The 27236-nt window shown below is 41.9% G+C and overlaps 1 protein-coding gene across 3 annotated transcripts in view; it reads left to right on the plus strand.

Annotated features, from left to right (window-relative positions):
• LOC131944852 (adenylate cyclase type 5) overlaps window positions 1–27236 on the plus strand; it is a 167181-nt gene that overhangs the window by 32562 nt on the left and 107383 nt on the right. For all 3 annotated transcript variants that reach the window (XM_059305706.1, XM_059305708.1, XM_059305707.1), the window contains exon 2: window positions 4663–5530. In XM_059305706.1, the coding sequence (XP_059161689.1) occupies window positions 4796–5530 (735 nt within the window). In that variant the 5' untranslated portion in view covers window positions 4663–4795. The remainder of the gene's footprint in view (window positions 1–4662; window positions 5531–27236) is intronic.

The following is a 27236-nucleotide window of genomic DNA, read 5'->3' on the forward strand; positions in this document are numbered from 1 at the left end:
AACAGAACGGACATTCCTACTGTGTACCCCGTCAGTCTACTAGAACAGAGCGTCAGTCTACTAGAACAGAACGGACATTCCTACTGTGTACCCCGTCAGTCTACTAGAACAGAACGGACATTCCTACTGTGTACCCCGTCAGTCTACTAGAACAGAACGGACATTCCTACTGTGTACCCCGTCAGTCTACTAGAACAGAGCGTCAGTCTACTAGAACAGAACGGACATTCCTACTGTGTACCCCGTCAGTCTACTAGAACAGAGCGTCAGTCTACTAGAACAGAACGGACATTCCTACTGTGTACCCCGTCAGTCTACTAGAACAGAACGGACATTCCTACTGTGTACCCCGTCAGTTTACTAGAACAGAACGGACATTTCTACTGTGTACCCCGTCAGTCTACTAGAACAGAGCGTCAGTCTACTAGAACAGAACGGACATTCCTACTGTGTACCCCGTCAGTCTACTAGAACAGAACGGACATTCCTACTGTGTACCCCGTCAGTCTACTAGAACAGAGCGTCAGTCTACTAGAACAGAACGGACATTCCTACTGTGTACCCCGTCAGTCTACTAGAACAGAACGGACATTCCTACTGTGTACCCCGTCAGTCTACTAGAACAGAACGGACATTCCTACTGTGTACCCCGTCAGTTTACTAGAACAGAACGGACATTCCTACTGTGTACCCCGTCAGTCTACTAGAACAGAACGGACATTCCTACTGTGTACCCCGTCAGTTTACTAGAACAGAACGGACATTCCTACTGTGTACCCCGTCAGTCTACTAGAACAGAACGGACATTCCTACTGTGTACCCCGTCAGTCTACTAGAACAGAGCGTCAGTTTACTAGAACAGAACGGACATTCCTACTGTGTACCCCGTCAGTCTACTAGAACAGAACGGACATTCCTACTGTGTACCCCGTCAGTCTACTAGAACAGAGCGTCAGTCTACTAGAACAGAACGGACATTCCTACTGTGTACCCCGTCAGCCTACTAGAACAGAGCGTCAGTTTACTAGAACAGAACGGACATTCCTACTGTGTACCCCGTCAGTCTACTAGAACAGAACGGACATTCCTACTGTGTACCCCGTCAGTCTACTAGAACAGAACGGACATTCCTACTGTGTACCCCGTCAGTCTACTAGAACAGAACGGACATTCCTACTGTGTACCCCGTCAGTCTACTAGAACAGAACGGACATTCCTACTGTGTACCCCGTCAGTCTACTAGAACAGAACGGACATTCCTACTGTGTACCCCGTCAGTCTACTAGAACAGAGCGTCAGTCTACTAGAACAGAACGGACATTCCTACTGTGTACCCCGTCAGTCTACTAGAACAGAACGGACATTCCTACTGTGTACCCCGTCAGTCTACTAGAACAGAACGGACATTCCTACTGTGTACCCCGTCAGTCTACTAGAACAGAACGGACATTCCTACTGTGTACCCCGTCAGTCTACTAGAACAGAACGGACATTCCTACTGTGTACCCCGTCAGTCTACTAGAACAGAACGGACATTTCTACTGTGTACCCCGTCAGTTTACTAGAACAGAATAGAACGTCTATCACTGTTTAATTAACTGATTCTGTAACTAAAACGTCACAAAACATTGTTCAAACTTTAGACTCGGTTAAATGTTTTTAGCTACTGGCCATTCATACAAATGTGGCTAAAATTTGAAGTCATCAGTCTCTCTATGCTAGTCCAACAAAACACATGATAAAACAGGAAGGAGCAGTTTGTATGCAGTCAGCACATATGTGACGACTACAATGTTTTATGTAGCTCCTAATGACATACACCCCCCTCCCCACGTCTTGTTGCTTCTGTTCCGCCTCACCTTTAGACGAACACGTGTTGGTACACATCCTGGTTGGACATGTGTTCACCAGTGTGTACGTTACATTTCCACAAATATTTATCCACTTCTATTTTTAGAACAGATCGATTGAAACACGATCGTTTTTTTTTTCGCTATAAAATACCAGTTGTGTGTGCGGAACGGGGAAATGATTTCTTGTGTTGTTTTTAATCTGGGGATCACGTGCCACTCCTGGTGTAGTTAATCAGTCAGGAACTCTCGCTAGATGCCCGTTTGTATTGGCCAGTTGGGTTAAGGAGACGTTGTGGTTTAAAGCAGAGACAGGTAAGCTAGGGTGACACTGAGGTAAGCTGATGATGGTGCTAGGGTGACAGTGAGGTAAGCTGGTGATGGTGTTAGGGTGACACTGAAGTAAGCTGATGATGGTGCTAGGGTGACAGTGAGGTAAGCTGGTGATGGTGCTAGGGTGACACTGAGGTAAGCTGGTGATGGTGTTAGGGTGACACTGAGGTAAGCCGGTGATGGTGTTAGGGTGACACTGAGGTAAGCTGGATGATGGTGTTAGGATGACACTGAGGTAAACTGGATGATGGTGTTAGGGTGACACTGAAGTAAGCTGGATAATAATGCTAGGGTGACATAAAAGGTAAGTTTAATCGTGACACTTAGGAATAGATAAAGTGTTAGGGTTTTAACAACAGTAAACTCAGTGATGGGGGACATGGTAACTTAGAATACTTTCTTGAAGATAGAAGCCACGAGGGACTCGTGGCCAAGTTAACACCACGCGGGATAAGTGAACGAATGTTGGTAGGGTGAGATAGAGCCTAAAATTAGCAATCGTTGGTCGACCTCGAGGTCATATCTAGTTGTTTTTTGTCATTAACTTTACATGTCTGTGTTGTGTCAAATTTCCATGACACTATTGTATCGTTTACAATATAGAATGTACAGATCATACAACAGTCTCCTCCTATAATCGATCTTTTTGTGTGTGGAAATATTGACCGTGATTAACATAAAGGTCGCCTTGTGCTTTAGAAAGTTACTCAAACAATTACAACCTTTGAGACAAGAACCATGCGTTTAAATTTGTCTCAATTTCTTGATCCCACGAGATATAGAGAGGGAACTAAAGAGATTGTGTCGGTGTTTAAAGACACGAGATGTAGAGAGGGAACTAAAGAGATTGTGTCGGTGTTTAAAGACACGAGATGTAGAGAGGGAACTAAAGAGATTGTGTCGGTGTTTAAAGACACGAGATGTAGAGAGGGAACTAAAGAGATTGTGTCGGTGTTTAAAGACACGAGATGTAGAGAGGGAACTAAAGAGATTGTGTCGGTGTTTAAAGACACGAGATGTAGAGAGGGAACTAAAGAGATTGTGTCGATGTTTAAAGACACCTTCTGTTGTAGCTACCTCCCTTGGCACTGACAATAATCCTATTTATAGAAATACTGAGACGAGGATCAGCAAGTTGTAGACTGTTGTATTGTGTGAGTGAACAAACATCTATACCTATAATCAAATTTAACTTTAGTTAGATTTGATGACACCATAAGATGGTAGTTTTGTTTCCCCAATTAAACTCTTGGCGTTGCTGATCCCAGCCTTCTCAAGCAAGTACCTACTGACCGTGCCTGGTTCATTATTTATTTCACCGCATATCAAATGCACCTCCTCTCTTCATTCTCAATAGCTACCACATTAGTGTGCTTAGTTTGTTATTTAAAAAAAAAAACCAATGTTTTAATCTTAAAACGAGTCTCTTATAATAAACGTCTATGTTATATGACTAGTGTAATATAACAAAATCCTTGACCTAGGTAACATCGAGTGCAGGTCTGCATTAACCCCTTAAACATGGCATCCGTGTTTGCTGATCGGAATGAAAATCCCAGTGAAGACCTCCCGAAACGCCACCAAAAACAAACTCGTTGGGCCCAGAAGCCTTGGTTAGGGCGGATAGCTTGGATTAATAGCACAATCATGCCGGCAATAAAGGGAGCGGGTAGGGAGGGGAGGTGGAGGGGGTTGGGCTTGTGTTTATCCATGCAAGAGGACGTGTAACTAAAACGTTGTTCTATAAATATTTAATTTCACACACGGGTCCCCCTCACCTTCTTGACATCAGTTTTTTTAGTTTCCTGCTGCTGTGCTCAAGTTTAGGGAGGGTTGCCGTCGACGTAATCGTTGCCAGGATATCAGATCAGTGAAGCTTCAACTCCCTCTTACATCAGTGGCTGGGCCATACATTGGTCTTTACTTCAGTAGAAAGCCAGCTTACACTGCTCATGTACTTTCATACACAGCAACTTACTTCCATATCATGCAACACAACTCCTACAATGTCGTATACATTGTTTGTTATATACATGCTTATAGTTCTGTGTATCCTTAGCCTTTGATATTAGAACCCACACTTGAATATACTGACACACATCTTACTCCTGAAGCCCCAACCCTCTAAATTTGAAAATATCATTGTTTACTACTGTTGAAAGTAGATTTTACACTTTAAAACTTCTTAAAAAAACCAACCCTTTAAAATATTTTTGCCGGCTAAACTTTTGCTTTGTGTGCTAAGTCAAAGAATAATAAAAACATTTCACTTTTGTTTGCTAGTACATCAATTAAAGGCCTGTGGAAGTACAACGTTCAAGCATGCGAGTCTTGAGCTATTGTGCTCAATACGCCCCGACACCATTGTCAAAATTGTTTAAATCAACTCTTTTGTAAAACATCTTTATTTTGATCAATGATTATGATAATGTGACTGTAAAAAGAACATGTTCTTTGATGTGCATGTCTATCATTGCAGGTAATTGCGCTTGATTCGAGATGCAGCCATGCTAAGATGGGCTACCGTCAACTGGCCTCACAGGCCTTCAACTTAAAGCTCGAGCTGCCTGTGGACGCCAACGGAGGAATGTAAACCTGCCGCCGCGCGAGGAATGGGATTCGAGTCTAGTGACGAAAGAAGAGGCTCAAAAATGTACAAAAAATCTGCACCGAACCAGAAAATCTCGGCCACCGCCTGGGACAACGCATACGCCCAGAAAACCCAGGAGTTGAGGAACGAGGAGCGACGCATCAGCATCCACGCTGGCGGCGGCTCTCGCCAATCGCTCAACCAAGATGACGAACAGAACGCTTACGACTTCCGGAAATCCTTTCGCATCTCGCGTCTCTTGCACATCTTTACCAGTAAGAAGTTCCGCGACAGGACCTTGGAAAATCTTTACCGGAGATATTTCATCAAAGTTGACCAGTCATCCCAGTCCAACATGCAAGTCATTAGCGTCATCATCTGCGCTCTCCTCATTTTTTTCTACTACATCAACGGCCTGACCGGCTTCATTCGCGGGCTGGTCATGGGAATTGTCATCCTTATGTTCGCTGTGCTGGAGATATTTCTCTATCGCATCACCTTGCAGTACACCTCGCTCCAGATCATCTGCTCCATGTCTCTCTTCCTGCTCATCGCTGTCGTCTGCACCATCACCCTGGACCGCGATATACCCGACGGTGGGGACGGTGTCTGGGTCACCGTGTTCTTTATTTACATGACGTATACGGGTATCCCTACCCAGCTGCGCGTGGCATTCGTCATGGGATTACTGCTCCCACTGTTCCAAATTGCCTTGACTACCAAATTCAATGTACCGAATGAATTCCAACTCGAGCAGGTGAGTTATATATAATACCTTAGTGTTGTCTTACACGTTAGTTCTAGTTATGTTTTCCCCGTAAGAAGAATAAGACGAACCTCAAATCTTGTGAAATTTTTAAATTCATTTTATATCTCTCGCACTAAAAACTAATTTTTTTCGCATTTAAATATATCTTTGGAAATAAAACGTGCTACGTCATTTTCTCTAAATGAATGGCTATAGCTTCAAAACCCTCTTAAGGTTGTGTGTGGTTGTACCATCTTGGTCTTTGAATGTTGTAGTTGCATCGTAGAGACTGTTTTTTTTATTATCTTCATATGTTCCATGTATTCTTAATTCATCCTAATCTTGTCTGAAAGAGTTATACCACCACGTTTGAGTATAGCCATACCATCTCCTTTGGATGAATTCCGTCTACACGTCCACCCCTAGCCGAGACTCCAGTAGCTGTATTTTATCATACCCTTCATGGCATGTATTGAGAAAAATACAATGTATGCCCCTCTAACACCTATTGAATGATCTGACACACCGGCGCAACCATCCACCGTTGAATGATTTCCTTGACCAAATTTGAGAAGAAGCAATCACGACAACCTAATAAGTCCTGATAAAAAACGGCAACGGGCCAGCTAATGCCTGACACGAGCCCATGTATCAAGACCTGGTAGATCAGGAAATTTACTAACCTCATCTCTCACCCCGGCTGCTCAGATCACGTCAATAGCTTTAGTTCGACTTTCGCAATGCTGACTAGCGGGGAGGGATAGAATGATATTCGTTGAAGTCAGACTGGGCAGGGGAGGAAGGGGGGGGGACCCTTAAACTAATACTGTTGTAAAGAAGAGGAGACCTTTGAAACTCAACCAGCAACTCTGGAGTTCATAATTCATATTATCGATTTTTTTTTCATTCCCATTTCCACTCAAAAGCCAGTAAATTGATATTTGTCTATCTGGTAACACAAGAGACGCACGTGACTTGCCCGGCACGCGCTCCTGTGGCGGGAGATAAATTAACCTGGGGTGGCTGGGGTAAACCTGGAGACACGGGCGTGTGCTGTCGTGTTTACACGTGTGCCGTGTACTGTCGTGTGGTTACACGTGGACCGTGTACTGTCGTTACACGCGAGCCGTGTACTGTCGTGTGGTTACACGCGAGCCGTGTACTGTCGTGTTTACACGTGGGCCGTTTACTGTCGTGTGTTGACACATGGGCCGTGTACTGTCGTGTGGTTACACGTGGTGTACTGTCGTGTGTTTACACGTGGTGTACTGTCGTGTGTTTACACGTGTGCCGTGTACTGTCGTGTGGTTACACGTGGACCGTGTACTGTCGTGTGGTTACACGTGAGCCGTGTACTGTCGTGTGGTTACACGTGGGCCGTGTACTGTCGTGTGGTTACACGTGGGCCGTGTACTGTCGTGTGGTTACACGTGAGCCGTGTACTGTCGTGTGGTTACACGTGGGCCGTGTACTGTCGTGTGTTTACACGTGGTGTACTGTCGTGTGGTTAGACGTGGGCCGTGTACTGTCGTGTGTTTACACGTGGTCCGTGTACTGTCGTGTGTTTACACGTGGGCCGTGTACTGTCGTGTGTTTACACGTGGGCCGTGTACTGTCGTGTGTTTACACGTGGGCCGTGTACTGTCGTGTGTTTACACGTGGTGTACTGTCGTGTGTTTACACGTGGGCCGTGTACTGTCGTGTGTTTACACGTGGTGTACTGTCGTGTGTTTACACGTGAGCCGTGTACTGTCGTGTGTTTACACGTGGTGTACTGTCGTGTGTTTACACGTGAGCCGTGTACTGTCGTGTGTTTACACGTGGGCCGTGTACTGTCGTGTGTTTACACGTGGGCCGTGTACTGTCGTGTGTTTACACGTGGTGTACTGTCGTGTGTTTACACGTGGGCCGTGTACTGTCGTGTGTTTACACGTGGTGTACTGTCGTGTGTTTACACGTGAGCCGTGTACTGTCGTGTGTTTACACGTGGGCCGTGTACTGTCGTGTGTTTACACGTGGTGTACTGTCGTGTGTTTACACGTGGGCCGTGTACTGTCGTGTGTTTACACGTGGGCCGTGTACTGTCGTGTGTTTACACGTGGTGTACTGTCGTGTGTTACAGCGATACACTAGCATGAACCCGTCGTGTGTAGATCGTCGATATTGACGCCTGTAGCAATTGGTTAACTAACCCCCTCAGTGGAGCTTTTTTGTAACATCGTTCAAATATAAACTTGGACGGTTCTCTCTGTATGCCTCACTTTCTCAATGTTTAGCTGCATCCACCCACTCGAATTGACAGAACTTTTTATTGAGACACTGACCATGTTTTGTTGGCCATTTCCCCAGGCTGTTGTGTAAGTGATCTCCTACCTTTACCTGGCCATGTGGTTTACTTTTTACCCGCTTGATATGGACGGTCAATACAAGAACAGCACATTCTAACCCCCGTCCTATCGTTTGATATTACATCTCATATTTACCTTGTCAGTTATTCAGTTAATTAGGACGTAGAAAAAAAAGATGCAAGATTCGTATTACATGAAAATTGTAGAATTAAATGATCAAATTTGTAATAAACTAATTAACTCTATATTCGAAATAAACTAATGAATTCATGAATAGCGAAGTGAACGAGATACTTCTTTAATTATAGCATCGGGGGTCTGTATATGATATATGTAAGAAGAGCATCGGTGTCTGTGTATCTGATATATGTCAGAAGGGCATTGGGGGGTATGTTTATATGATATATGTAAGAAGAGCAGTGCTTACACATATGATCGTCTCGCCTGCTCCCTTAACCATCATTGGTATCTGAAATTTGGGCCCCATGCTGTCACTCAGAAAATGTATTGGTAACTTCTATTGGAGGTATTGTCTCTCACAAAATGGATTGGTAACTTCTATTGGAGGTATTGTCTCTCACAAAATGTATTGGTAACTTCTATTGGAGGTATTGTCTCTCACAAAATGTATTGGTAACTTCTATTGGAGGTATTGTCTCTCACAAAATGTATTGGTAACTTCTATTGGTGGTATTGTCTCTCACAAAATGTATTGGTAACTTCTATTGGAGGTATTGTCTTTCACAAAATGTATTGGTAACTTCTATTGGTGGTATTGTCTCTCACAAAATGTATTGGTAACTTCTATTGGAGGTATTGTCTCTCTCAAAATGTATTGGTAACTTCTATTGGAGGTATTGTCTCTCACAAAATGTATTGGTAACTTCTATTGGAGGTATTGTCTCTCACAAAATGTATTGGTAAGTTCTATTGGAGGTATTGTCTCACAAAATGTATTGAACAAAATGTTAAATAATATCTCGACCTTGAGGCGAAAGCAAGGTCAAATGTGAACTTGTGATACGACGCGCCGATGAAAGATTCCCCATAAACTCCTCGATAAGGATAACCTTGCCCTTCAGACTACTTAATTGCACGGCAACGATCCTGTAGCTTCCTATCAATTCATTAGCCTATACCACGGGATCACGAACACACGCAGCACACTTTTTGGTGAGTTCTGTTTGTTTTGGGCACCCCCACTAGAAGAGGCAACTGTAGCCAGCTAGGTTGATCTGCTGACCAGACAGTGTTGGGAACATTGGTTTATGTGTCACTATAAGTTGTATATGGACTATTTGATTGTTTATACATTTGTTTTATGTTAGCCTTATACCTGGGATCACTTTTTCAACAAAAAAAAATCCAACAAAAGCAAACTAATTGAACTAATAAATTTAGATTTAATTTGACATTAAAATTATTTGAAAAAAAAACTAGCAAGAAAGGAACTGTCATTATCACGTTTGTGGTTAGATTCGCCTACAGAACCTAGTTTAAAAACCTGTATCGTGTACATAGTATGTTGTTGTAGCGAGTCAAACGAGCAACGTATAACATGCCTACGTTAAAAACCTGAACATTGTATGTTGCTGTAGCGAGTCAAACGAGCAACGTATAACATGCCTACGTTAAAAACCTAAACATTGTATGTTGTTGTAGCGAGTCAAACAAGCAACGTATAACATGCCTACGTTAAAAACCTGAACATTGTATGTTGCTGTAGCGAGTCAAACGAGCAACGTATAACATGCCTACGTAAAAAACCTGAACATCGTATGTTGTTGTAGCGAGTCAAACGAGCAACGTATAACACGCCTACGTTAAAAACGCCCAGCTCACGAAGTTGTTGAACCGATTTCCCCCCTTATAGCCCGAGTTTATTGGCCGCCTATGTAGCGCATACAAAAAAATTCTTCATAAATACTCCGAGGGCTAGCGTAAACTCGGCGTTTGCTTTTATTTTCCGGAAACACAGAAAATCACTTCTGCTGATGGGCTACCCCTCTCCACGATTCCAAGTGTCCAAAAACAAATTTGGCCATTTTTTTTTAGTGAAATCAGTGGCGCCGATTAAAAATATCCACGGTGTGATGCAGCGATAAAACATCACAATCTGGTAAAACATCACATTATAAGATGATGGTTTTATATGTGTCGCCTCCTAATATTGGGCCCTATCACACATCACATTATAAGATGATGGTTTTTATTTCATATGTGTCGCCCCCCAATGTTGGAACATATCGCACATCACATTATAAGATGATGGTTTTTATTTCATATGTGTCGCCCCCCAATGTTGGAACATATCGCACATCACATTATAAGATGATGGTTTTTATTTCATATGTGTCGCCCCCCAATGTTGGAACATATCGCACATCACATTATAAGATGATGGTTTTTATTTCATATGTGTCGCCCCCCAATGTTGGAACATATCGCACATCACATTATAAGATGATGGTTTTTATTTCATATGTGTCGCCCCCCCAATGTTGGAACATATCGCACATCACATTATAAGATGATGGTTTTTATTTCATATGTGTCGCCCCCCAATGTTGGAACATATCGCATATCACATTATAAGATGTTTTTTTTACTTCATATGTTACCTCTAAAATTGGGCTCTATCACATCTATTAACACGCATTTCATCACACATTTTTTTTATTCCACCCATTATTTATCTTGTATAATTATAATGCTTTTAAAGTTTTAGCAACGTTCGTAATACACTAATCGTTTCTGTCTTAAAAATATTCTAACACGATCAAATCCGCACGGATGAGGTGAGGTACAGTAACATTCCTGTTGTCTTGCTCGCACGATTCATCGCTGGTATTGTTTTTTTTTACAACAAAAGATTATTACAGATCAAATATATCACTCGAATAATTAGAACAATGCTTCTGCTTCTATTTAATGGTTAGACACTTCACAAAAGACTACTTATATTTTAGGTACTTTACAAAAGATGGATCGATCAGGTTACTAAACGGGAAAAAAAAGTTTAAAAAAAATTGAAAACAGAGATAGACGCTTTAAAAGATGTGCTTCAGACTTCAGACTTTATTAGGTGATTTAAAAATGAAAGTCCTAATTAAACTAAAAAAAATTTTTTTTTACATGTATGTTTTATAACCACTTAGTTTGTGTCTTTTAATAACAAACGAACCACTTCTTCTGTATGGAGTTTCATTCAAAATTTTGGAATCATGCCGTATTGGCAGACCTGACCTCGCTAGATTATTTAAGGACAGAGAGTTTTGGATAAAAGGGAATTTTGGGTTAATCTCACTAACAGCAAAAATTAATAAAATCCATCGCCAAAGTCAACACATAGTTTCAGTTTTTTTGTTATTGTTGCTATTAGCGATGCGAGGGGAAAATTCACCCCACACAATGTAAATCACATTCATGATCTCTCGTGTGTTTCGTCGTACCTCTTGTTTACACCAGCAATACACAACCACTACAAGATACAACACCAACCTCTACAATATATATCCCCAACCTCCACAATAAACACCCACAGCATCCACAAGGTACATCCACAACCTCCATTATATACATACACAACCTCCACTCTATCCATCCACAACTTCCACTATATACATCTACAACCTCCACTATACACATCTACCGCCTCCACTATATACATCCACCGCCTCCATACGTTACAACATCATGGCTCCGACACGCACACTCCCTTAGCAAGCCCCGCCCAATTCGCTATACACACATTACATAATATCATATATAATATCTCCCCCATGACTTAATATATCATCTCTTTTCACTCCTCCATGACTTTATGTATCAGCCCCCCAGCCCCCACCCACGTTGTCCCAACTGTATGTTTATGTTTATGTTGGGCCCAGCAGGAAACGCCATTTGTTTGTTGAATCGATTCTAGTCGTTGATCTTCCGTGCCATCTAGAACTTACCCAGCAATGATTGGGGCTCGATGCTCCATCATGGCGTCTCTGCAGTTTTACAGGAATCCCTGGCCTGCCCGACCGTTGGGCTCAACCCAATGGCCTCTCATCTGGTGACACGTCGGCGTTCTAGGCTCCAGCCATTCAAACAGATATTGTCTAAACTATTTTTTTATGCTGACCAGAAAATAATTTAAGAACGTTGAAAAAAAAACGAACGGAATTTTAAAACTACAATAACATTTTTGATTAGTTGATGTTTTAGTGGGAAATAGTTCAAACACTTGGCTCACACCTGAAAAGTTTGATCTGGCTACACGGACGATAATAAGCTAAAGACTCAAGTCGGGATCTTTCAGCTCCAATGAGTTTCAAATTAAAGTTGACTTGGTTCAAAGAGATTAGTATACATCTCTCCGGAAATATCCCACTACATATCACGTAAATATACGACCTTTTTCCTTTTAAATTTAATGAGAGGACAAGTTTTTATAAAAATAAATATGCTAATATTTCGCATATTTTAAGTGCTTATGCAAGCGAAAAAAAATCTTCTGGATTTAATGCAGTTTTATTTTTTTCCAAATACAAATTGAAACATTTTTTGAAGGCAAGTCCCAGAATTATCACCGGAACATAACAGAGAGCAGCGATCGATGTGAGGCGCTCACGATGGCCTGCCTGCACGCGCGCTCGACATGAAGACAGAGGCATTGAATTGTAAATCCAATATGCATATTCTAAGTTGACAGTGGCCCGGGGTCGAGCCAGGAAAATGTGTCACTTCAACTTCCCTACTTGCTCCATGTCAACATTGGCCATATTTTAATGGCTGAAAAGTTGGTAGATTCCTTGTGCTTAACGTGACTGTGGCCTTTTTGAAGTGGTTGTTGACGTGATCGTGTCCTTGTGGTTTACCTGGCCGTGGCCTTGTGGTTGATGTCATCCTGTCCATGTGGTTAACGTTATCGTGACGTCATCATGCTTTTGTGGTTAACGTCATCGTTACGTCATCGTGTCCTTGTCTTCAGAAGTTGGTGATGTGGCCATGTACTTGATCTCATATATTTTGAATTGATCAATACAAATTATCTGCCTGCTTTTTTAGGCAGATTATGTTCAGTTCTGGTACCTTGGGCGGTACTGGTCTAGATTCAGTACTAATTAGTTCATGTGGAGTCTATCAACATTTTGTACATACGATTCTAATTAGTTCTTGTGGAGTATCATCAGTATTTAACTTATATTACAATTGTAGCATCCCCAGATAATTTTCTTGGCATCCCACACTAACATACAACATACATATATCTGACCTTCATCGACTCAATGGACCGCCAGGTGCGAAAGGGTGACTTACCTTTAGAAATACCTGACCCGCGTCATCATTTTAATGAAGCCTAACAGATCTACCAGCTGTTGCCTCGACACATATAGCACATAATGACACTTGCCTCGACACATATAGCACATAATGACACTTGCCAATCTAAAACAAGAACACATGCACAGTGACACATTACCATATTCCATATTTAAAAAAAAATGTTTTGGTCTCATTTGATCACGTGAATGACATAAGAACTATACGGATGTATGGACACACTATTCTGGCACGCTATCCCGGGGTCAGCTAGCCAGGGGCCATGTCTAGTCAGTGCATGTTATAACGGTCATCAGCTCACGTGGGCCTCACGTACTCATCATCTTTCACCACAATTACTATAAATAGCCGGCAATAGCCGGGAGTGAGGCTGAAACCCTTTGATAGATTTGGTAGGAACTTGGTGATTGGGGGGCCTGATTATTGCTTTATACGTTAGGTAGACGTGTCTGTCTGTCTGTCTGTCTGTCTGTCTGTCTGTCTGTCTGTCTGTCTGTCTGTCTGTCTGTCTGTCTGCCTGCCTGTCTGCCTGCCTGCCTGTCTGTCTGTCTGTCTGTCTGCCTGCCTGTCTGCCTGCCTGCCTGTCTGTCTGTCTGTCTGTCTGTCTGTCTGTCTGTCTGCCTGTCTGTCTGCCTGTCTGTCTGTCTGTCTGTCTGTCTGTCTGTCTGTCTGTCTGTCTTTCTGTCTTTGACTGTTGACTGTTCCCTATAGTAGTGTGCGACTGTTCCCTATAGTACTGTGTGACCGTTGACTGTTCCCTTTAGAACTGTGTGACTGTTGAATGCTCCCTTTAGTACTGATTACCTGCAACTTTTGGATGGCATCACGCCAATTTACTAATTGCGCTCATTATTGATCAAAAGTAGTATATTAGGTCACTTTTGGGTCGCATTTTTGGCGGAGGAGCGCAGGCGCAGGCGCAAAGGTTATATAGTAAAATACTCGGAGGAGCTGCCGCAGCCTGGGACAATGACATATAGCAAAATACTCCCAGCCTGGCGCATCGGGATGGTGAGGAGCGAAGGGTGAAGGCGCAAAGACATATAGTAAAATACTACGCCAACTGGTGTTGGCGGAGGAGTGAAGGGTGAGTCACCTTTTGGTGACCTTGTGACGTAATCATTGACCTTGTGACGTAATTAGTGACCTTGTGACGTAATCATTGACCTAGTTACGTAATTTTAATGCGTTTTTAATTAGTTTTAATTTAATTTTTAAAATTTTAATTAGTTTTTTAATTAGTTACGTAATTTAATTACTTTGTTTGTGTTTTGTTTGTTTATTTTTTAATTAGTTTAATTATTATTAACGAGTTACGTAATTGGAGTTTAATTTTTTTTTTAAATTTTTAAATTTTTTAAATTTTATTTTATAATTAGTTTAATTATTTTAATTAGATTATTAGTTTGAAATTCATTTTATTTCTTTGATTTTATGTTTATATTGTGTAATTTTTTATTAACGAGTTACATAATTTGATTATTTGTTTACTTTGTGTTTAATTAATTTGATTTTAATTACTTTTGTTTATTTATTTATTTGATATATTTCTTTTCTTTGTTGTTTAATTTGTTGGTTTGTTTGAATGTATGTATGTTTTTAAATTCTCCCCTACAACGAGCGTGAACTAGAACAGTTTTTGTATACCAGCCTTTAACCAGACATGTAACACCTGTTACGTATCGACCGCCCGTGAACCTCCCCGCGCTGCGCGTTTTTAAATGGGAATGTATTGATCGCAGCCGCTGGGCCATCACACCTAATTAAATTTTGGTCACGCATCGTGGGTTTATGTGTTGTTCGCCCTCACCCTCCATTGATCGAACCCACTGACCATCAGTATGATGGTCCACCTATGTGTAATTTTTATTAACGAGTTACGTAATTTGATTTTAATTTTTTAAATTTTTAAATTTTTAATTTAATTTTATAATTACTTTAATTATTATTAACGAGTTACGTAATTTGATTTTAATTTTTTAAATTTTTAAATTTTTTTAAATTATTATTTTTAAATTTTATTTTTAATTGTTGTTTACTTGTTGTTTAATTTAATTACTTTGTATAATTTATTTGTTTGAAATTCATTTTAATTAGTTTGCTTTTAATTTCTTTGTTGTACGCCGTTTGAAATAAAAGACTAACACTAGCGTGTACTAGAAAGTGTCATTGTGTATAACATCCATTTAACCCCAAGCTGTTACTTATTAGCGACAGCTTGTACTTATCGATCCGCCCGTGATCCTCCCCGGCGCTCCCCGTGGTTGCTTAATAGCGGGCTCACTGAAGCGATCACAACAGGTAATTAATCGAAGCCATTAAGTCCCTCTCCGCGTTAAGTGTGGCGACAGCTGGTGCTGTAATTAGTCACGGCTCTCGGCTTTTTTCATTAGACTACAGCTGTACATGAACTATGTTCACATATCATACGCCCGGTCATTCTTTGATCAAATTAAAAAATTTTGTTTCCACATGTCATGCGAACCGTCCCTTGCTATGTATGAAAGATTAATGGTTGTAACTATTCGCTTATAGCGAGGGTCAGCGAAAACAAAAATATATTTAAGGGTCGGAATTTTCTTTCAACCACCGTTAAGTCAGGTTTTGAGACGAAACGAAGTCTCGGTAGGTTCGTGTTTTTTAATGGGCGACAGGGCGACTTGGTGCGTTGGTACGTAGGTATGCGGGGTAGACATGTTTTTTACAAGTCTGGAAAAGTAATTACGTTTTTTTTTGTTTTTTTTATGACCGTTCCGATTTTCTTTTGATCTGACCACCATTTGACCACACTGAGCCAGATAAATTTAACAATCGTCGCAGCGGGGTTTATTTTAAGTGCACCCCGTGCACGCTTGTTTACATTTTAAAAGACGTGTCGCGTGTCTTCCCCTTACGGCTTCCCTAATAGAGAAACGAGAGGAAAGACAACTGTTCTAAAATTAGAACAGCCTTGTTTACAGCCATGAGTATCGTCCCTTGTGAAAAAATTCGCGTCAGAATCATTAACTAAACATTCAATTTCTTTAACAAGTTAAAAAATAATTTAGGAAGACAAGGGTTAACAACATTAGACGCCACCGTTTTTGTTTCCTGCGACGACAAGGCACAATACACTTTTTTATTTTATGTCTCAAGTAGAGGGGTGGGATATTTTTTCTTTGTAAGCGTGTTGTAAACAATAGGTAGACGAAGCGATTACTAAGTAAGAGGGGAGAGAAGTGACGTACATCGCGATATTTGAAAACATGGCGATGTTTAACCTCAACCAAAAAAGGCAATGAACCTAGAAGGAAGACGAATATATATCTTAGTCTTGCAGCAGATTACCTTCCCATGTTCGCTTTAGTATTACAGTTTTCATCAATCTTCTTTTTGACTTGAACTTCTTTAATTTTTAAGAAAGTTTACTTATACATAATACATTACGTCTAATGACAATTTTTTATTTTTACCACTCAATGTATTTTCTTTTTCTATACCTTACATTGTCATCTTAATTTTTGATCACCTTAGGTGGTGGTAAGGTGGTAAGGTGGTGGTAAGGTGGTGGTAAGGTGGTGGTAAATTTGCTTAAGATTATAAACTTCAAGTTTTAAAAATCAACAACGTTATAGTACGTCGTGTCAAATGACACACCGTTAAAATGTCTACATTTAAATTTCACCAAAATAATGATGTATAAACTAAATATGATATGACGTTAACATACATATCATTCAATCTAATCATTCTAAAGTACAAATCAATAATTTTTTATTTATTAAGGGGCCGTGTTCATACTAGGGTCGGTGAAGGTTGGTTTTGAACTCGGAACATGGATGTTTTGGAATCGGTAGGTGTAGAGTCCATACTAGGGTCAGGGGAGTTTTTGTTAACACCGAGGTAGGTTGCAAAGTTGGTACATGCATGTTTAGGAATTGTTGGTAGCCGAGTTCATTCTAGTGTCGGTGAAGGTTGGTTTTGAACTCGGAACATGCATGTTTTGAAATCGGTATGTGTAGAGTCCCTACTAGGGTCAGGGGAGTTTTTGTTAACACCGAGGTAGGTTGCAAAGTTGGTACATGCATGTTTAGGAATTGTTGGTAGCCGAGTTCATACTAGTGTCGGTGAAGGTTGGTTTTGAACTCGGAACATGCATGTTTAGAAATTGTTGGTAACCGAGTTCATACTAGGGACGGGGGTGTTTTAACCGAGGCAGGTTACAAAGTTCGTACATGCATCATTGGAATTGTTAGGGAGAGTTAAACTAAGGTCGGTGAAGTTTTCACCGAGGCAGGTTACAAAGTTGGTACATGGATGTTTAGGAATTGTTGGCAGTCGAGTTCATACTAGGGTCGGGGAATTTTGTTAGCACTGAGGCAGGTTGGAAAGTTGGTACATGCATGATTGGGAATCGTTGGTAGCCGAGTTCATACTAGTGTCGGTGAAGGTTGGTTTTGAACTCGGAACATGCATGTTTTGGAATTGTTGGTAGCCGAGTTCATACTAGTGTCGGTGAAGGTTGGTTTTGAACTCGGAACATGCATGTTTTGGACTCGATAGGTATAGAGTCCATACTAGGGTCGGTGAAGTTTTCACCGAGGGTGATTTCAAAGTTAGTACATGCATGTTTTGGAAGTGTTAGGGGCCGAGTCTATACTACGGGGGGATGGTTTTTGTTTTCATCGAGGCCGGTTTCAAAGTTGTTACAGGCATGTTTTGGAATCGATTGGTGTAGAGTTTAAACTAGCGTCGGGGGGAGTATGGGTTTCACCGATGCGTGTTTCAAAGTTGGTACAGGGATGCTTTTGAAGTGATGAGGGAAGAGTTTAAACTAGCGTTGGGGGAGTTTGGGTTTCACCGAGTTGTGTTTCAAAGTTGGTACAGGGATGTTTTTGAAGTGTTACAGGCCGAGTCTATACTAGAGTGGGAAGGATTTTGTTTTCACCGAGGCAGGTTTCAAACGAGGACCATCCCTGTTTCGGAGTTGATCGGGGTAGAGTTTACACTAGAGTGGGACGGTCTTTTTGTTTTCAACAAGACAGGTTTCAAAATTGGTACATGGATGTTTGGTCCAGGACTGTTTTGGAATCGGTGAGGCAAAGTTAAACTAGGGTCAGGGGAGTTTTCAACGAGGTTGGTTTCGAAATTGGGGCATGGATGTTTCGGAGTTGGATGGGAACGTTGTCACTTGTGACAGTAAACGAAGGGGGATAAATGTTTGTCTGTTACTTTGTCCTTTGTCTGTCCAAGGGAATAGTGTGGGTAGTGGTATGGTGTGTTTATCAAGCGGGTGTTTAGGGATAGGGCGAGGGCGGTGGACAAAGTTGTCGATGTAGGTAGGGTGCAAGAGATATTCAACGAGGAGTGGCGTCTACAACTTACATAGCCCAGTCTGTTGGAGTAGTGTCTAGGGGTTGTGATATTAGTTGAATAAATATTTGTCTTTAGGATTGTCATACAGCCTTTGTCTCTTAAATGGAATAGAATGGGTAGTGGTACGGTCTGTGTATCTAGCGGTTGGTATTGAGGTTAGTGTGATGACGCAAGGTTGGATGGGAGAAGGGGAAAGGGGTTGCGGACAAAAGGAAGGGGAAGGGCGAATAGTGATAAAAATAACTCACCCAGCCCCTTAATCAATAAAAATTATTGATTTGTACTTTAGAGTGATTAGATTGAATGATATGTATGTTAACGTCATATCATATTTAGTTTATACATCATTATTTTGGTGAAATTTAAATGTAGACATTTTAACGGTGTGTCATTTGACACGACGTACTATAACGTTGTTGATTTTTAAAACTTGAAGTTTATAATCTTAAGCAAATTTACCGCCACCTTACCACCACCTTACCACCTTACCACCACCTAAGGTGATCAAAAATTAAGATGACAATGTAAGATATAGAAAAAGAAAATACATTGAGTGGTAAAAATAAAAAATTGTCATTAGACGTAATGTATTATGTATAAGTAAACTTTCTTAAAAATTAAAGAAGTTCAAGTCAAAAAGAAGATTGATGAAAACTGTAATACTAAAGCGAACATGGGAAGGTAATCTGCTGCAAGACTAAGATATATATTCGTCTTCCTTCTAGGTTCATTGCCTTTTTTGGTTGAGGTTAAACATCGCCATGTTTTCAAATATCGCGATGTACGTCACTTCTCTCCCCTCTTACTTAGTAATCGCTTCGTCTACCTATTGTTTACAACACGCTTACAAAGAAAAAATATCCCACCCCTCTACTTGAGACATAAAATAAAAAAGTGTATTGTGCCTTGTCGTCGCAGGAAACAAAAACGGTGGCGTCTAATGTTGTTAACCCTTGTCTTCCTAAATTATTTTTTAACTTGTTAAAGAAATTGAATGTTTAGTTAATGATTCTGACGCGAATTTTTTCACAAGGGACGATACTCATGGCTGTAAACAAGGCTGTTCTAATTTTAGAACAGTTGTCTTTCCTCTCGTTTCTCTATTAGGGAAGCCGTAAGGGGAAGACACGCGACACGTCTTTTAAAATGTAAACAAGCGTGCACGGGGTGCACTTAAAATAAACCCCGCTGCGACGATTGTTAAATTTATCTGGCTCAGTGTGGTCAAATGGTGGTCAGATCAAAAGAAAATCGGAACGGTCATAAAAAAAAAAAAAAAAAACGTAATTACTTTTCCAGACGTGTAAAAAACATGTCTACCCCGCATACCTACGTACCAACGCACCAAGTCGCCCTGTCGCCCATTAAAAAACACGAACCTACCGAGACTTCGTTTCGTCTCAAAACCTGACTTAACGGTGGTTGAAAGAAAATTCCGACCCTTAAATATATTTTTGTTTTCGCTGACCCTCGCTATAAGCGAATAGTTACAACCATTAATCTTTCATACATAGCAAGGGACGGTTCGCATGACATGTGGAAACAAAATTTTTTAATTTGATCAAAGAATGACCGGGCGTATGATATGTGAACATAGTTCATGTACAGCTGTAGTCTAATGAAAAAAGCCGAGAGCCGTGACTAATTACAGCACCAGCTGTCGCCACACTTAACGCGGAGAGGGACTTAATGGCTTCGATTAATTACCTGTTGTGATCGCTTCAGTGAGCCCGCTATTAAGCAACCACGGGGAGCGCCGGGGAGGATCACGGGCGGATCGATAAGTACAAGCTGTCGCTAATAAGTAACAGCTTGGGGTTAAATGGATGTTATACACAATGACACTTTCTAGTACACGCTAGTGTTAGTCTTTTATTTCAAACGGCGTACAACAAAGAAATTAAAAGCAAACTAATTAAAATGAATTTCAAACAAATAAATTATACAAAGTAATTAAATTAAACAACAAGTAAACAACAATTAAAAATAAAATTTAAAAATAATAATTTAAAAAAATTTAAAAATTTAAAAAATTAAAATCAAATTACGTAACTCGTTAATAATAATTAAAGTAATTATAAAATTAAATTAAAAATTTAAAAATTTAAAAAATTAAAATCAAATTACGTAACTCGTTAATAAAAATTACACATAGGTGGACCATCATACTGATGGTCAGTGGGTTCGATCAATGGAGGGTGAGGGCGAACAACACATAAACCCACGATGCGTGACCAAAATTTAATTAGGTGTGATGGCCCAGCGGCTGCGATCAATACATTCCCATTTAAAAACGCGCAGCGCGGGGAGGTTCACGGGCGGTCGATACGTAACAGGTGTTACATGTCTGGTTAAAGGCTGGTATACAAAAACTGTTCTAGTACACGCTCGTTGTAGGGGAGAATTTAAAAACATACATACATTCAAACAAACCAACAAATTAAACAACAAAGAAAAGAAATATATCAAATAAATAAATAAACAAAAGTAATTAAAATCAAATTAATTAAACACAAAGTAAACAAATAATCAAATTATGTAACTCGTTAATAAAAAATTACACAATATAAACATAAAATCAAAGAAATAAAATGAATTTCAAACTAATAATCTAATTAAAATAATTAAACTAATTATAAAATAAAATTTAAAAAATTTAAAAATTTAAAAAAAAAATTAAACTCCAATTACGTAACTCGTTAATAATAATTAAACTAATTAAAAAATAAACAAACAAAACACAAACAAAGTAATTTAATTACGTAACTAATTAAAAAACTAATTAAAATTTTAAAAATTAAATTAAAACTAATTAAAAACGCATTAAAATTACGTAACTAGGTCAATGATTACGTCACAAGGTCACTAATTACGTCACAAGGTCAATGATTACGTCACAAGGTCACCAAAAGGTGACTCACCCTTCACTCCTCCGCCAACACCAGTTGGCGTAGTATTTTACTATATGTCTTTGCGCCTTCACCCTTCGCTCCTCACCATCCCGATGCGCCAGGCTGGGAGTATTTTGCTATATGTCATTGTCCCAGGCTGCGGCAGCTCCTCCGAGTATTTTACTATATAACCTTTGCGCCTGCGCCTGCGCTCCTCCGCCAAAAATGCGACCCAAAAGTGACCTAATATACTACTATCAAATCTTTTTGTCTGTCATTAATTAATATCCCAACCCCCGCAATCCTATTAACTCTTTAATTCCGGCAGCCTCCTATAGCCATGTTTTCACACAGTTGCTCTCATTGTTACTCACCCGTAGCCATGTTTTCACACAGTTGCTCTCATTGTTACTCACCCAAAGCCATTAGCTCGTGTTTGTTTGCCATGTTGGTCGGCTCTATTTTCAAATTCTCCCTCGTCCAGTCATCACATATACACATGGGGACACACCACATATACACATGGGAACACACCACATATACACACGGGAACACACCACATATACACATGGGAACACACCATATACACATGGGGCACACCATATACACACGGGAACACAGCACATATACACATGGGGACACACCATATACACATGGGGACACACCACATATACACATGGGGACACACCACATATACACATGGGGACACACCACATATACAGATGGGGACACACCACATATACACACGGGAACACACCACATATACACATGGGGACACACCACATATACACATGGGGACACACCACATATACACATGGGGACACACCACATATACACATGGGGACACACCACATATACACATGGGGACACACCATATATACACGGGAACACACCACATGTACACAAAGGAACACACCACATGTACACACGGGAACACACCACATATACACACATTTGACCACACAATCGTGTTTCCTTTATTTGAACTACGGCGAAAAAGGTATAGGGATATTAGTGTTTATGGTAACAAGGACATAATATGTGTGGTTATTTGATGGAATTAAATATACGAAGTGTCTACTCGGAATAGGATTTTTCGGCAAAAGATAGTTCTGCGCATGCGCAGTGACCTATGGCTAGGGTTAGGGGTAGGATTAGGGTTAGGGATAGGATTAGGGTTAGGGATAGGATTAGGGCTAGGTTTAGGGATAGGATTAGGGCTAGGGTTAGGGTTAGGGATAGGATTAGGGATAGGGTTAAGGATAGGATTAGGGTTGGTATTAGGGTTCTGCGGTTGTAAACACACGCATGCGCAGTACCATCGAAAACATCGCCGCTAAGTCGTAGTTTCTCTCCATTGCGCATGCGTATCGCATGCGTATCTTATTCCGACTAGAATCGGCCTTAAATATATACCACTAGATAAATGGCCCGTTGAGGAAGGGTACAACGGGCGCTAGGCTGATAGTGCTGTCTCTTTTCTCTAAACTAAAACCATCCCACCCCCCCCCACACACACCCCCACCCCCACCCCCCCACACACACCACCCCCACCCCCACCCCCCACCCCCCACCCCCACCTCCACCCCCCACACACCACCCACCCCCACCCCCTCACACACCACCCCCACCCCCCACACACCAACCACCCCCACCCACCCACCCCCACCCCCCCCACACACCCCCACCCCCACCACCCACCACCCACCCACCCCCACCCACCCACCCCCACCCCCCAAAAAAACATGTCTACCGTCCCATTCAACGAAATATAATTATATACTTTTTCCAGTGTCCGCCCCCTCTCCGAAAATTCTACCCCCGCCACCGAAAATTTCAAGTACCCCCCACCCCTCTCCGGGGAGGAAAAAGTCTAAACGAAAACCACCCCACCCCCCCCCCCCCCCACACACCACCCCCCACACACCCCCCCCCCACACACCACCCCCCCCCCCACACCACCACCCCCCCCCACACACACCACCCCCCCCCCCCACACACCACCCCCCCCCCCCCACACACACACCCCCCCCCACCCCCCACCCCCCCCCCCCCCCTAAAAAAAACATGTCTACCGTCCCATTCAACGAAATATAATTATATACTTTTTCCAGTGTCCGCCCCCTCCCCGAAAATTCTACCCCCGCCCCCGAAAATTTCAAGTACCCTCACCCCTCTCCGGGGAGGAAAAAGTCTGAAAGAAACACTGGTGTCGCGCTTAGCCACTACCCGAAGAATTGCATTAAAGAAATTGCAAGAAAATCACTTTTTAGATTAGACACATTAATTAGGCGGTAATTTTATTATAGAGTATCGATGAAGAAATTTCTTTTGAGTTGGGGAGGGGGGGGGGGGGCTCAGACGTTCTTACGCGGGGGGTGGGGCTTCGCCCCTACCCGAAGAATTGTATGCAAGAAACTCTTCACGCAAACCACTTAGATTAGACAACATTTCCTCTTTATTCAATATTTACGCCATTTACGCCAGAATCAATGACGTCATTATATTACTGTGAGATTATTTTCTACTCTGTGCGCTAAATGTGTCGACGTCATACTTCGTTTTTCGAATTACTGTGCATGTTTTTAAATTGCTTGTCTTTTCTCTAGAGCGTTCTTGTCAGATAGAATTTTTTCTTATGTTTTCTCTAGAGCGTTCTTGTCAGACAGAGCGTTCTTGTCAGATAGATAGATACATACACAGACAGCGAAACTATTATTATAGACTAGATAAATGGCCCGTTGAGGAAGGGTACAACGGGCGCTAGGCTGATAGTGCTGTCTCTTTTCTCTAAACTAAAACCATCCCACCCCCCCCCCACACACACCCCCACCCCCACCCCCCCACACACACCACCCCCACCCCCACCCCCCACCTCCACCCCCCACACACCACCCACCCCCACCCCCTCACACACCACCCCCACCCCCCACACACCAACCACCCCCACCCACCCACCCCCACCCCCACCACCCACCCCCACCCCCACCACCCCCCACCCACCCACCCCCACCCACCCACCCCCACCCCCCAAAAAAACATGTCTACCGTCCCATTCAACGAAATATAATTATATACTTTTTCCAGTGTCCGCCCCCTCTCCGAAAATTCTACCCCCGCCACCGAAAATTTCAAGTACCCCCACCCCTCTCCGGGGAGGAAAAAGTCTAAACGAAAACCACCCCACCCCCCCCCCCACACACCACCCCCCCCCACACCCCCCCCACACCACCCCCCCCCACACACCACCCCCCCCCACACACCACCCCCCCCCCCACACACACACCCCCCCCCCCCCCCCCCCACCCCCCACCCCCCCCCCCCTAAAAAAACATGTCTACCGTCCCATTCAACGAAATATAATTATATACTTTTTCCAGTGTCCGCCCCCTCCCCGAAAATTCTACCCCCGCCCCCGAAAATTTCAAGTACCCTCACCCCTCTCCGGGGAGGAAAAAGTCTGAAAGAAACACTGGTGTCGCGCTTAGCCACTACCCGAAGAATTGCATTAAAGAAATTGCAAGAAAATCACTTTTTAGATTAGACACATTAATTAGGCGGTAATTTTATTATAGAGTATCGATGAAGAAATTTCTTTTGAGTTGGGGAGGGGGGGGGGGCTCAGACGTTCTTACGCGGGGGGTGGGGCTTCGCCCCTACCCGAAGAATTGTATGCAAGAAACTCTTCACGCAAACCACTTAGATTAGACAACATTTCCTCTTTATTCAATATTTACGCCATTTACGCCAGAATCAATGACGTCATTATATTACTGTGAGATTATTTTCTACTCTGTGCGCTAAATGTGTCGACGTCATACTTCGTTTTTCGAATTACTGTGCATGTTTTTAAATTGCTTGTCTTTTCTCTAGAGCGTTCTTGTCAGATAGAATTTTTTCTTATGTTTTCTCTAGAGCGTTCTTGTCAGACAGAGCGTTCTTGTCAGATAGATAGATACATACACAGACAGCGAAACTATTATTATAGACGAGAAAAATGGCCCGTTGAGGAAGGATACACCGGGCGCTAGCTTGATAGTGCTGTCTCTTTTCTCTAAACTAAAACCAACCCACCCCCCCCCCACACACCACCCCCACCCCACCCCACCCCCACACACCACCCCCCACCCCCACCCCCCACCCCCCACCCCCACCACCCCCTCCACACACCGCCCCCCCACACACACAACCCCCCCACCCCTCCACCCCCCCACCCCCCAAAAAAAACATGCCTACCGTCCCATTCAACGAAATATAATTATATACTTTTTCCAGTGTCCGCCCCTTCCCCGAAAATTCTACCCCCGCCCCCGAAAATTTCAAGTACACCCACCCCTCTCTGGGGAGGAAAAAGTCTAAACTAAAACCACCCCACCCCCCACACACACCACCCCCCCCACCCCCCACACACACCACCCCCCACCCCCACCCCCCCCCACACACACACCACCCCCCCCCCCCACCCCCCCCCCCCCCCAAAAAAAAAAAAACATGTCTACCGTCCCATTCAACGAAATATAATTATATACTTTTTCCAGTGTCCGCCCCCTCCCCGAGGGGGGGGGGGGCTCAGACGTTCTTACGCGGGGGGTGGGGCTTCGCCCCTACCCGAAGAATTGTATGCAAGAAACTCTTCACGCAAACCATTAAGATTAGACAACATTTCCTTTTTATTCAATGTTAACGCGAAAATCAATGACGTCATATAACTGTGAGCACTCTCTGGGTTTGAGATTATTTTCTACTCTGTGCTAAATGTGTCGACGTCATACTTCGTTTTTCGAAATACTGTGCATGTTTTTAAATTCCTTGTGTTTTCTCTAGAGCGTTCTTGTCAGATAGAATTTTTTCTTATGTTTTCTCTAGAGCGTTCTTGTCAGACAGAGCGTTCTTGTCAGATAGATAGATACATACACAGACAGCGAAACTATTATTATAGATGCCTTTTTTTCTGAGATTTGACACATGTTATAATTGGTCACGGAATTGAATAAAGGAGATCGTTATAATTGAATCACAAATTATGTATTTGCTTGAAGCTTTAATTATATTTCTCCATAACATTGACAATATATGTTTTATTATGTCCCCCACCTGTCATGTTTTCATGACTCTAGCAGCCTTCATCTATTTGAAATTCAATTTTAAAGTTGCAAACAAAAAAATATTATGTTTTAATCTGCATCGCCCACCAACAAACCTGCTTATTGCTTCTTTAACTCTGCACTTTTCACTATCTGTCGCTGATTAGCGAAACTCCTTGCTGTTGGAAACACGGAGTAGACAAAGTTGTCCACATTTCGAGCACTCATTCATTCTTTGACAGCCAAGTCGATAATTGTTTCACAACTAGAAGAACAGCGCCCACTTTTTTCTTTTTGTCAAACAGTAAATGCACTTTATCCTGACTTCAACCAGCGCCTTTTCCTCCTATGTAGGATACCTGATGTCATAATACTATCTATGACTTTAAGGACGATTTTTGAAAAACTGAGTTTGAAAAGTGTTGACTCAATTAATTATAAGGAATTACGATCTATAAGCCAACACTTAATAAACACAAGTATAGTCCATAAAATAATGAAAAACTTCCATAAACAAAACGAAATTCTTTGCTCTTGATTTTAGCATGAAAAAATTCCATAACGAGCTATGCCTTTTATTTGCAATCAAGAGAGCGAAAGCTGCTGGAAATAGATTTTTACCTTAAATTAGGAAAACCCCACTAAATTTACACATGTTATGAAATGTATCATTTATTTTGGCCAATTTAATTTAATTATAGTAAAA

The sequence above is a fragment of the Physella acuta genome, unplaced genomic scaffold, assembly GCF_028476545.2.
Source record: "Physella acuta isolate Inbredline_101_S28 unplaced genomic scaffold, ASM2847654v3 ptg000511l, whole genome shotgun sequence".
Taxonomy (NCBI): domain Eukaryota; kingdom Metazoa; phylum Mollusca; class Gastropoda; family Physidae; genus Physella; species Physella acuta.